Below are 13,806 nucleotides of genomic sequence, written 5' to 3'. Positions count from 1 at the left end.
GAATGGAAATTCCACGAGCGCATACTGCAGCTTACATGGCTGCGAGGAGACGAGTGAGCATAATGCATACCCATACCCATCCTATCAAACTCAACTACGTGTTCTGAAAGCTCAACTTCATTTCTCTGATGCCAAAAAAGTTCCCAAAAACTATATCCTGGGAGATTGGTCCACAGTTGAGTATACGTGCATAGGGCCACGGAAGCCCATTGTAATACCTGAAGTCGACCAAGCTGAAAAAGATTTATGATTACCGGTGTGCGACCGTGTTTCGTGTGTTCACGCTGACTGTTTCTATCTTCTTTGTTTCACTCATATCTATCTTATCAACTAATACTCCTTTCTCCCACACCACGTGTAGGGTAGCCAACCGAGCCTGTGCTTGGATAATCTTCATTCCTCTTTGTCAATCTACCTTCCCGAAGCTTCCTTCCTTCCTACGTCGGAAACGCAGCGGGGTTATTTTCAATGTGTTACACGAAGTGTCTTCTCAAATAGATGCGCTCTAAGAAAGCACAGTCCAAACCGTCGTTTAGAATAGAAGTGCAATGCATACACAGCTGTCGACTCTTACGCAGTTTGTCAAGTTCTCTTTATTACTTTCGTCTTTAGTTATGCACTTAAACCTGTTTTGTAATAACTACTGACCACGCTATATCTGTGTTAGCCGTGTATACCAGCACGCTTATTAGGCTACGTAAATACACGTCTTCTTTTGCTATTTTTACGCTTGAAGGAGGCCGTCAAAAACTGAAGGGACTGTTTATGAGTTTGTGAGGGTGAGCTCAGAAGTGGCCGACTAGATAGAGATCCTCCTGATCCTTCTTTTCCTTTCAAACTTGGAACGGCAAGTATTCGTGGTCTTCGTCCATATGCGCAACACTACAATAAAAATCGAGTATGATCACCGCTTGAATGGCCATTCTTGGCGATCATTAAGCGGCAGTGTGCTTAATTTATTAGGCTTTTCACAAAGCTGGGAGTGCCATATTGCTCGGCCCCTACGAAAAGTGATTGTTAAAGCAGGAAGTAGAGACATTTATTATAACCTATTCACAAAACAATGAGTGATAGGAATAATTCATTTCCACCTTTCGTCTACCCACGGGTCGCGGGTTCGTATCCCGGCTGCGGTGGCGGCTGCATTTGCGATGGAGGCTGAAATGCTGTAGGCCCATGTGCTCAGATTTGGGTGCACGTTAAAGAACCCCAGGCGTTCTAAATTTCCGGAGCCCTCCAGTACGGCGTCTCTCATAATCATATGGTGGTTTCGGGACGTTAAACCCCACATATCAATCAATCAATCAATCAGTCAATCAATCAATCCATCAATCAATCACCTTTCCTCCACATAACGCAGTTGGAAGCCCCCGTACTGTGCTATGTCAATGAACGTTAAAGAAGAAGAGGTGCTCGGTATTTTCGGAGCCTGCATTTGTAGTGGATTTCATAGACATACTGTGGTTTCGACGCAGAAAACACCAGATATTATTTGCATATCCCTTTACATCACAGACATGGTCGCACAAACAATGAAACCACGGAGATCAATGAAAGGATGTATATCAGTAGCACTAAGAGAGAAATGATACATACCAACTACGACGAAGCGGACCGTGGAATTACGCTCACTGCCATTGGCAAAAAATGCCGAGCACACGTACAGTCCGGCGTCCGCAGCAGTGACGTCTCCAATTATGAGCAGCGCCGGTTCGTCGGCCGACGAGAAATAGGCGCGTCCGGCCCATAGGTGTGCCGGTCGGTGCCTGGCCTGCTGGAAGTTCTCCGAGCCCATGTCGACCGTGTAGACGGGCACGGAGAGGCCACGCTTGAACCACGACACGGACACGGCCCAAGAGTCTGTCGTGACGTGTCGGAGCTGGCACGGAAGTGCAGCGTCACCACCCACCCGACTCGTCACCACTGTGGGGTCAGCAGCACCCCCTGCGGCGTTGAAAAACAAGCAGAACAAGATGTGATTTCTTTTTTGGGGGATTGTTTACAATAATATGTAAAGAGATATGAACATACAAAAAAAGGTCAGTTTCAATCAACATTTCGGCTTGACAAAATGCTCGCGTAAGAAATCGCAGCCTCTACAGCGAACGAAGCATCCTTCGTGCTTTCCGAGGTCCCAAGGAAAACTTCGCGATTAGAACACAATTAGGAATGTGTAAGCCGACTGCGAATCCCTGCAAACATTCCGCGCGCATATCTTGACAGGGATCAACCGAAATCGCTGTAGAGTGATCATGCATGCCCTTTAGTTGGGGCGTGGGCTCCGAAAATTTGACGATGTGATGTTTTTTTTTTTTTTTACGCGCACTGGCATAACACATTATGCAGGTCTGTAGCATTTCGCCTTTATTGCAATGCGGCGGCCATGGTCGGATCGAACCCACAAATTTTGGGTCAGCAGCCAAGCACCGTAACTATATATACTATACCACTACGGTGGACATTTCCCCTTTTCTCCCTAGCTTTAGACGACTTCATTCGTCACAAGTGTATAGGAAAGGTAGTGTTGGATATTAGAGCGAATCAAAAAGCGAACAATAATATCACCAGGCACTTTACACGAAGCACAGGGTGAATATGAAAGTTTACAAGGTAACATTATGACGCTCGCTTCATTGGTCTATATACTCAAGAGTTTCCTTGCGCATAGTCATATAGTGCATATGAAAAAATTCGTAAATTAAGTTTGGTTTTTGTTATGTCCGGTGTTGTCGTCGGCCCATAGACGTACGCGTAGGTCGCGGTAGTCCAAAAAGCTCAGACAGCCTCGAACGGTTAAAAACAAGTTTATTCCTGTTCGGATGGAGGCGGCGGCCGAACGGCCGGGGGAAATGACGGTGGCTCGTTTGTGCCGAGCGGGGAAGGGGAGGAGTCAACATCTGGAAGCAGTTTCAGCATCCGGTCATTCGCGGGTTCGGAGGCTCGCTCGTGACACAGGGGTGCTTTGAAACGTTAAACCCTGATGTTAAATTACTTATATCAATCATATATTGTGGTCACAAACTTCTCGTTTGCACAACTTTTCCAGAAAGACTGCTGATTGATTCGATCTGAAGCGTAGGGAAATTGTTTACCATATGTTACGATTGTAGCACTTCCCTTTCGTTTTCTTGACTCCCTACCAAGCTATACCTTAAGGGATTTTGGATCAATACTAACACTAACAGAAATAAGAATGCTGCTTTTTCTATGGTAAAAAAATGAACGACAGTCTACAAGTGTTGATCTACTACTTTTGTTGGTGTATGAAGTAAATACTGTAATTTCCTTGTTGTAGAATTCAAAAAAGAAAGTAAGCCGTGCTCAAAAGAAAGGACATTTTTTAGTGTTAGTGGCACATTTTTTTTTAAATTCTAAATGACAAACAGTGCCATGCATATACGTATGTAACATCATGGTGATTATAAATTTCTAATATAAGTGCTCTGACCTAAACGTAACGTCCATGCAAAGTTCCATAAGCAAGCTACGTTGGCGCAGTATTTCAGGTAGAGCCATTTATATCAAGCACAAATAGTCCTCGCTAGCCGTCAGATATTTTCTTTCTCAGAAAAAGTGTGGCTCGTTTTTATTCAGAGGGGCATTTTGTACAGCAACACACGTAAAGAACTATTTGAGACATATTTATTAACACTGACAGTTGGGCGAGTCGCTGTTGGTTCATAGTTATGACGGATGGATGGATAGAAAACTTTATTGGGGCCCTGAAGGATTCCACCCCGTTTTATAGGGGTAGGATCACGGGCCGCTCCCACGTAGACACGGGGAGGAATAGCCTCACCGTCGCATCGTGGGCCTTCTGTTCAGTCTTGACTTGTATGAGAACCGGACCTCTGAGCATTAAATGAAAGAAATTTTCAGAAGATTTTTCATTTTTTCCTTGCAAATAGGGGCACCTCCAGAGCATGTGGCTAAAATCACTACGATTGCGCAGTCCGGACAAAGTTCTGAAATATCGGAGTAATGGCTATAGGTTACGAGGCTGTAAGGGTATGTTCCCGTCTGAAGCATGCGAAGAGAGATTGCCTGTGGCCTAGACAACTTTTCGTGTGGCAATAGAAAATACCTATGGCCTTATATATAGTGCTTCGTGATTTCGTTGACGGTATTCATAATATTCCTAAAATGAAGGTTGGGGGATGATTCCTCTGTCTAAGAAGTACTAGTCCCGGCGCGGCTTACTACGTGAAGCCTCGCATTTTTGAGTGGGCCATCTCGTTGACATTGGGTAGGCCCCCGACCTTCAAGCCAAGGTGAGCAGGGAACGAAATAATAGTGCGGTAGGCGAGTCCTTTGTGAGCGAGAGTTCTAAAAACTTCCTTGCACACGAAACCAGAAGCAATGGCCATAGCAGCGGATTTAGAGTCCGCATAAATATCAGTCCTTTGTGGATCAAGGAGAGCTAGTACAATGGCCATCTGTTCTGCTTTCTAAGAAGGAGTGGTTCGAACCGATGCTGAGGATAAAATGTGACCCTTAGTATCTACGGATACTACTGCAAAGTGAGCGGAAGCGCCGTACTGGGTGGCATCAACGAATCATGAAACAGTCGAGTGGTTGTGAGCTTGAGCTAAAATGGAAGAGGCTCGAGCAACACGCCTGCCCACGTTGTACTGTTGATCCATGTTTTGTGGAAGGGGATGCACTTGGATGTGAGAGCGTATATATTCATCAAGGGGCGTATTTCGCACTTCGAGCGTCAGGGGGTTGACCCCTGTGTCAACCAGAATATTTTTCCCCGCTGGTGTGATTGAAAGCCTGGCAACCTGTGCCATTTGTTGAGCCTCGATAACTTCTTCAAGTGTGTTGTGGACTCCAAGTTTCATAAGGCTCTCAATGCTTGTGCGCATAGGAATGCCAAGAACTTTCTTGATGCTTTTCCTTATGAGGATGTTCATAACTATGGTGCTGTTTTAGTGGTTAGAAGATGAGAAAAGGCACCTAACTTCTGCAACCCGGTCGGGAGCGTGGCGCAGTGCCTAAACTATTAACGAGACATACATGTTACATAGGGGCAGAAAAATCACTTCCAAAAGCCATTCAGAATTACATTTATGTGCCGCGGATCGTGTCATCGTTGAAAGTTGTGGGGGAGAGAAGAAAATTGTATTTTATCCATGTCTTTGCCTATTTGATCATAATATACGTACCTAATTGAAATTGTCACATTATCACTGATGTTAATGAGAATTAACAGGCAGTGTCGCCAAGGAAAGTATAGGGGACGTTATTCGAAGTGATCATAACGTAAATGTGAAGAAAGAAAAAGGGTATATAAGATACTTCGGCGTGGGTATAACCGAGCCTGATAGCATCGAATAACGCGTTCGGTGCTCTACCATGAAGCTGTGGCGGCGGTCACGCCTCCGTCCACTTTAGCGTAGGAGCGTCGCTCAACGCCGCCAGAAGCCACCACGACGAGTGTACCACCCTATTTTTGCCTGTTAGCGTGAAGTATCGCACGATCTTAGAACTAGCTGGCAGCTGACCGTTACTCTCTCGCATGCTCCCTGAAGGCATCAAGTCTACATAATGTGCTTCACACACTTTCATACCCATACTGTATTTGTTGGGGTGTTTATTCACAATTTACGTATGTTTGCAACACTTCTGCTGCTCTGTTTTAGACAAAAAATGACATTTTTAATACAGGTGAATGCCTTCACTGTTGTGTATCTTGCATTTCTTGGGTGGCTTCAAGGACATACGTAACTTTACGGAATGTCGTAACAGCTAAGTCGAATCAATGACTTTGCTGCGACATTCAAAAGCGCTTTCTTAACTCAAGCTTCACGAACCAATCAGGCAGATTATTGAACCATCAGCTTTTGACATAGTCGTATGCTTTTACTCCTATTTTTCTGCTTCGAACTGGCACGAAAAACGGCAGACACAGTCATGTAGAAAGGAATCCCAAGACGAACGCTGTCACAGAGGCTCGCTCATCTCTGTAGCTCACTGTTTTCTCCAGTAGATTTGGTCTCCAGTTCACCCGAAACTTTTCGACTATGTGGTTTAGTTCTGGCAGATTCGTAAATAATGGCTCCCATCCGTAACCTCGGAACAAATAGATCGCAGTGTTTTCTATTTAGCCAGCATCAACTATTTCACTGCACACGGCAACCTTTCAAACTACGATCTTTACTGTTTCGCCCTTCAGATTCTGCTATATAGTTCCAGTTTTACCCTTTCGATACGCACCATCGCCTGAGCCGCACTGCCCTTTTTCGTACCCATGCACTCTCCAACCGAGCGCTGAGTGCCAGAAAGGGCGGAATAAATAGAAGAGGGAGGGGGAGGTCGCAGCAAAACAGGCCGTGCCTTTGGGATACTGCACAAGGGTCGACCATCATGCGCCACATTAGAGATAATTTATCACCCGAGTTTTACGAGCCGGCTCCTTTCTGCTGCTCCGTGTATAGCCGTACTACTTCTGTCTCGCCGAGGCCAGCTGAACCAGAGTGCTGCAGACCGCGTGTGCACAGAAGGGCGCCCACAATTTCCGAGGGCTCTTTTAATTAATCCGACAGTCGGGGCTGGTGGTGCCGGAACTTCTGGAGAGGAATATATTTAGCATGCAGATGTACGGCCGCCTAATAATTTCGGATCTCCGCTCTCATCTAGCACTGTCTTTTTAGGCCATTTTCTGGCGGAACAATAGCGCGCGGAGATTGCTCTCATGCAGCGTGAGGGTTTTTACTGCCTGTTTCGCAAACAGAAGGACAATGGGGCACGTATTATTTGCACACGTTGTAGGAAAAAAAACTCTATCAGCTGCGAAAAGCATTGCCATGCACCCTCACAATAATCCAACAGCCTTCTTCTGTCTTTTTTTCTCTCTCTTTCAGTTCAGGTAGTTTGCTCCATAGAACCTTCTTTGTCATACGCCTAGACTATAGCTAACTGTAATAATGAAGTACGCAAGGTCCACGTCACGTTTAGTACTGCCGTAATTCACATTGAATTCATCGGTGCATTAGCTTGCAGTATGGAGTGAGTATTGGTGCATCGACTGCCTGTGCATGTAGCGTACTATGAAGCAAAAAGAACATGCGCTATTTGTGAACCGAAGATCAACTTGACAGACACGTGGACTATTTTTGACCTATTCAGCATTTCCGCATTTTGCTTAGAGTTAGCACAGTGTCACCGCATTGCAACATATACAATAAATATGGCTCCATGACATTGCAGAAGCAGCCTAAGTGTGGTTTTAGCAACACTATGCCTTTGGTTAGGTTAACGAACGCATAGATACCTTGGCGATGAACAAGAGAGAGGACGCATAACCTTTATGAAGGAGTGCCCAAACAACACATTGTTAATTTTAGAGGTTTTACGCGCCGAAATTACGATACGAAATTACGAAGCACATTGTACCGGTGCACTCACTCGGGGGTAATTTTGCTCACCTGTATTTTTTGAACGTGCTCCTAAATATAAAGAGTGTTGTTACTGAACTTTACTCTCTATCGAAATGTGACTGCCGCATCAGGGAATCAAACCAGCGTCCCCCGCAAAGCGATACATCATAATCACTAGCGCAGACGCAGGGAGAAGTCGGCATGGTATTCTTATATACTTACACACACACACACACACACACACACACACACACACACACACACACACACACACACACACACACACACACACGCACGCACGCACACACACACACACGCATGCACGCACACGCACACACACACACGCACGCACACGCACACGCACACGCACACACACGCACACACACACACAGAGAGAAAGAAAGAGAGAGAGAGAAAAGGAGAGACCAGTACGCATGCATACATGGACATGAACGTATGCCCGAAGAGAGAGAGAGAGAACTATTTCTCTGTAGGCGAGGACAAAAGCGGAAGACTTACGATGGAGTAATTATATGGTTATTCTTTCTGTGCAAATGAATTATTAGTATTTCGTTTATACATTGTCAGCAGTGTATCTGTTTTTGAGACATGTATCTTAGGCGTGTTATGGCAGTCACCTGACAGGGAGAGAGCCAATAACCGACGAAGTGGTTCTAAAATCTATCAATTGTATGCGAATTTCTCGTTTTGTATGCTGCACTAGAAGCATTGCTGTAAGTTTATGTTTTGATCTACCGGTGTCGTGGCCTGTTTTGATACACTTATCTTTGTATAAAAATCAATATTTGTATAAATTTAAAATTTCATAAGTAATCACGCATATTATCGGTCTCTCATGTAGAGTTTATTGCGTGGGAATGCAGTAGCCGCCAGATCAGCGGCGGAGGTTGCGGATACGGGCGTTCTTGTTTTTTTTTTTTTTCACAATAAGCGGGACAGCGTATTTTTTTCTAATTTAACTCAGAATAGACTCTTGTGTAAACTGGTATTCCAGTATTAGGAAACGTGCGTGAAAAAACGTGGACAAGGAAGAAAAGAACTTGCTCAACAGTCGGAACTTCCACAACAATGCACTTGTGCTGTTCTTCTCCTTGTTCTCCCACTTTTTTTTTTTCGGGCACGTTTTCTGAAAATTAGGCTAATAACGCCATCGGGTAATTAAACAAGAAAACAAATACGGGCTTGGTTTTAGGGGCGAAGCCCCTGACGTTGTAGGTCATATGCCCCGTGTCGTCCTAGTCGTAGTAGTCACAGTAGCCAGTTGCATTGCATTGCATGTCAATAAAAACGGTCACACAACATATCAGCGGAGTGAAAGCGTCCATCAGTTCGTGCGTCCATCCATGCGTCCATTCGTGCGTCAATCCGTACGTACGTCCATGCGTCTATCCGTTCGCTTCGCCCCACTCGTTAGCATTCAACTCATGGACATGCTGTGATTTTTTTCTACATTTTGCACAAGCATTCGTTCTGACTTGTGCTTTAGAAAAGATGTACAGTTTTCTCACAGCAGCCATCGAAGGAATATAGTTCGTTACAACAGCATTCTGGACAATCTGGGTTGTTTGGACGAGAGCCGTTTCCAGCTGGCAGCGACAGTAATAAAAATGATAAACACAAGAAATTTGTCAGGCATCAGAGAAAAGGAAAGTATCTTGTGCAGAACATTTCAGCACAAGCACAACTTAAGCTGAAAAGTAAAAAAATGAGACAGAAGGATTAATACGAGAGGAAAACGAGACAATAAAAATAAACTTTGATGAAATGTAATGGCATAGTGCTTGACGTAGAGGAGAGAAATGGGGTGAAAAGGCAGAGACTAAGCTTTGGCTGTGTTGGCTACCCTCACTCAGCGTGGGGCAAAAGGGAAATTGTAGAAAAGACAGAGATGGAGAAAAAGAGCAAGGAAGAGATGTATAAATAGTCAGCTTGAGGCTACACAGTACTGTCTCGCAATGTTCGTTCAAAGGCGCTCTTGAAGTCCGGTGGTCCTCAAGGAGCACAAGGGAGCTTTCGTGGTCTTGCTTGTTTGTGATACCATCAGCCAAGGCCCCAGGACAAAGGTTTGTGTTAGTGGCCTTAAGTCCAGATGACGTAGCTTGCCTTCTACACCACGTCGTTGAGTCCGGTATGATCACTTCACGTAGGAAGGGTCAGGCGGAACTAAAGCTTATTTTCTCGCCATTCGATGCCTCTTGCCTAAAAGTTAGCGTACGCGCTTTCGGTATCCCGTTAGGCCACATATGTATTCGAGAGCTGCTTTTTTCTTCTCCCCAGAAGCCGTTCATCTTTATTTTTTTTACCTTCCTCGAGTTGTGCTATTAGCTTTTTTCCTACTCAATTCTAACATTGAAAAGCAACAACTTCCTTGATTCTGCGTTTCTTTTGAGATTTTGTTGACTCTACGCGATTGGAATAGATCGTCGACGCCTTTCTGAAAAAAATAACTTGCAGAAAGACTCCCGCTGAATATTCTAGTGCATCCTGATGTATCAGCAACAGATCCTGTCGGATTTCGCCCACTTCTTATCATTTCGTGCTACGCGTCTTTTCAGCGTACCACGAAACATACAACCGAAAAGAAAAGTCCGCTCAAAAGAATGGCAAGTCAGTTTGACTGGGTAGCGAGCACACTTCTCGTGACGCGTTGGTCTTTAAAAAATCGTTGAACAAAAGTTCTGTTGTTGGCGTTGTTGATTGTGAGTGAACATTTTATCTCTTTTTGTCTTTCTCTCTGTTTTTATCTCTTTTTAATGTCTGCTTCATTCTGTTTTTTTCTCCTTTGATTTCTATGTACTTTATTACTTTTATGTTTTTTGTTTCTTTGAACTTCTCTTTTCCTTGTTCTTTCTACCTTTCTTCTTATTTCTCCTGCTGTCCTCTTTCCCCTTCGTACTCGCTCTCCTTCCCATTCCAGTTACTGCCTCCCACGCCGGGCGAATCTGGCCACTTGTTTTTAGAGTGATGAGGGCGAGGGCGAAGAGTCATTTTGAGAGTCATGAGTCAGAAGGGCGAAGAGAGCACCTGCCGGCCGAGTTATTGTGCTCAAGATGATGATAGTTTTTTGCACCACCGATATGTATTCTCTCTCGCGAATAAGCCATATTTCTTTTTTTTTCGGTAGTGAGGCTTCTCCATTCGTGTGGCGCATACCCTACCAAGTTTTTGGTCCACCGGACAAGGAATGGTATGCAGAACAACTTTAAAAGACACGGTAAGAGTTACTTGTATAGTGCGAGTAGTCAGCTTAACCCATCTGGTGTTGCATTGCATAAACGTTAAACAGCACCAAGCGTCTCACTATTTGATTTGCATAATGAGAGGGTGGCCTGGAGGCCCATCTAGCCCCAAACAACAATTCATAATTGATCATCTGGTCGGATGTTTCAATGGCTACGCAGCTATCTCTCTGAGCGATCCTTTTTCGTGAGAACCGAGGATGGTGACACTTCGCTACATTACAGCCACCGTGGTATTCCTCAGGGTGGCATACTTATCCCTGTACTATTCAACCTGACGCTAATAGCTCTCAATGAGCATCTGCCAAGTACTGTCAGATTGTCAATGTACGCGGACGACATCTGCGTTTGGGCGTCTGCAGTAACACGTCTACAGCTGCGAGCACGAATTCAGAAAGCTGCCACTCAAGTTGCTTTTTACCTCCGTCAACGAGGTCTGGAAATTTCCTCTGAAAAATGTGCACTTGTGGCATTTACGCGCAAACCAATGCAGAACTACAGCGTTCTGATAAACAGCGAAAAGATACGTCACCTCCGATCATACAAGTTCCTAGGTGTTATAATTGACAGAAACCTCTCATGGAGCTCACATGTATCATACATGAAAAGGCGATTGACAGGCATCTCTCATTTGTTCAAGTTCTTTGCTGGAAAGAACTGGGGAATGTCCACAACTGCTATGTGGCGACTATACAGGATTCTTTTCCTTGGATTCCTTCGGTACAGCCTACCTGTGTTAACTAACGCAAGTAAAACAAGCATACGAATGCTTCAAAGTGTCCAGGCTCAAGGACTCCGGATATGTTTAGGCTTGCCCCAAAGTGCGTCAACAGCGGCAACTATCGCCATCACAAGGGACAACCTCATCAAGACCCACATTAATGTGGAAGTGCTGAGGACACATATACGACACCTTGCTCGAACCCCTCGGCATCACCTAGCCTCTCTACCAGTGGTCCGACCATGCACATCTTACTGCAAAACAGTGACCGCACATGGTGAGTCAATCCCAACTTCGTTCTCTCCTGCCGCTAGACCTGTGGCTCTGCCATGGTGCGTCGCACAACCAATGATTAATATTAACATACCTGGCGTCCATAAAAAGGCCAATTTGTCGTCACCGGCTCTTAAACAGCACACACTACTTCTCTTGCATGAGAAATATCAAGACTCCACACATATATACACTGACGGATCGGTTCAGCCGGACAGCTCTACAGGAGCAGTAGTGATACCAAGGTTGGCCACGACAATTAAATTCAAGACATCTCACGCAACAACATCAACGGCAGCAAAATCGGCAGCACTTCGTGCCGCGTTGGAGTTTGTAGTTGATCAACCTACACGCAAGTGGACTATTTTCTGCGACTCGAAGGCGGCACTGCAGTCTCTACTATCAGCCTTACGCCGTGGACCACACGAGCAGCTGGTGCTAGAGATAGCAGAGGTTATACGCCACCTGACTGAGAAAGGGCACCAAATTACATTTCAGTGGTTGCCCAGTCACTGCGGAATCATCGGCAATGAACGGGCTGATCAAGCTGCCCGCTCAGCCTACACAGAAGATCATAAACTGCGACTACCACTTTCTAGGACAGATGCTGCACGAAAGCTCCGCAGGCTTGCTCGCCAGCAAACCACATCACAGTGGAATCAGCCACACTTCAAGCATGCCCTACAGTACTCGCTTGACCCTACGCTAAATCTTCAAGTCCCGTCGAGGCTTTGCCGAGCAGACCAGACCCTGTTATGTAGGCTGTGGTTGGGCGTTGCGTTTACCAACGCCTACGCTTTCCGCATTGGGATGGCCGACACCGCAGCCTGTAGCCACTGTGGCAAAGAGGAAACAATCAAACATATTCTTTGTGACTGCCTAACGTATAGTAAAGAACGACTATGCCTTCGCAAGGAACTCAACAAATTAGATGATGAACCTCTGTCGGAGCAGGGAATTCTGCAGTATCGTCAGGATGCCACTTCACAGAAGAGGGCCCTGAAAGCGCTCTTGCACTTTTTGCGATCGACCAGACTTACTGAACGGTTGTAGCTAGGACACCCTTCCTGTGTGTGTTTTCGTTTTTTTTTTTTGTGAGTGCGCGTGCGTTTTTTTTTTCTCTTTCTACCCCCTCTTTCTTGCCCCTACTTCCCCGCCCACAGCGCTGGGTAGCAAACCAGATGCCAACGTCTGGTTAACCTCCCGGCCTTTCCTTTCTTACTCTCGCCCCCCTCTCTCCTCTGATCATCTGCAGTAGTAGCAGGATCAATTAAGTGTGCAGCTATGCAGGTGCGCATGTGGGCTTATGGAAGTGTGATGGGTGCTTCAACAATTCGCAAGAGGGCGCATTATGACGTATTAGGCACTTCGCAACTGTAGTTTCAATAGTCACTCTAGTAGGGTAGTGTGAAACGGTTTAGGTGACCACTCAGAAGCGGAGCCGGGCTAGCGACTGAATAGGTGACGTACTTCCCGACTACGCTATCATGTTCTCCTATCGGAAGCGAAGCTCATCCTTTATGTTGTACTTGCCTACTTTTTCTCAAAAAGTGCGGAAAACTGGGTGAGTTGATTACAAGTCATTGCAACGGGTTGCAGCAGTGTTCTATAATATTTTTATTTTTTGATTAAACAGTTTGGAGTAGAGACACGGCATTGCTTGCCCTATGCGGCATCAAGTGCGGCAAACTTTACAGCAAAGCAACAACTTCATCACGTGGTTTACTTTCTTTTTCCAGTAGTATATCAGATCTCTTTCTTCGTGGACGCGCCAAAACAAATTCTTACGCATAGAACCGGAGGAAAGTAGAAAATAAAGTAGAAGCTAAGGAACATAGACACAGCTTGTAAATGGCAAAATTTTTTTCACGACTCTTCTAATGTGAATGCTGCAGCAGATATTCTCATCCCTTGATACCCCCTGCGCCATGTTGCAACTCATCTTACACTTTCATTCTGCTACATTTATATGTTAAGAATGAGCTCATACCAACGTCACTGCCCTTTTTAATGTAGTAACCACTTTTCAGAGTGGGTCTGCATGTGCGAACGTCTCTGATTATTACGATGCAAGCCACACTTACGCAACATTTCCTTCGCTCATCATTGCCTCGTTTCGTTACTTCCTCTTCTTTTCATCTCTCTATTCTCTTCTCTCCTGCCCCGTGTA

At 45.2% G+C, this 13,806-nt stretch overlaps 1 protein-coding gene across 1 annotated transcript in view; it reads right to left on the bottom strand.

Annotated features, from left to right (window-relative positions):
• LOC119166842 (neural cell adhesion molecule 1) overlaps nucleotides 1-13,806 on the bottom strand; it is a 125,867-nt gene that overhangs the window by 46,396 nt on the left and 65,665 nt on the right. Inside the window, exon 2 of the mRNA XM_075891440.1 lies at nucleotides 1,597-1,944. Coding sequence (XP_075747555.1) covers nucleotides 1,597-1,944 — 348 coding nt within the window. The remainder of the gene's footprint in view (nucleotides 1-1,596; nucleotides 1,945-13,806) is intronic.

Source organism: Rhipicephalus microplus, chromosome 1 (assembly GCF_043290135.1).
Source record: "Rhipicephalus microplus isolate Deutch F79 chromosome 1, USDA_Rmic, whole genome shotgun sequence".
Lineage (NCBI taxonomy): Eukaryota > Metazoa > Arthropoda > Arachnida > Ixodida > Ixodidae > Rhipicephalus > Rhipicephalus microplus.
Note: the sequence above shows the minus strand (reverse complement) of the source record. Positions and strands in the feature narration are given on the sequence as shown.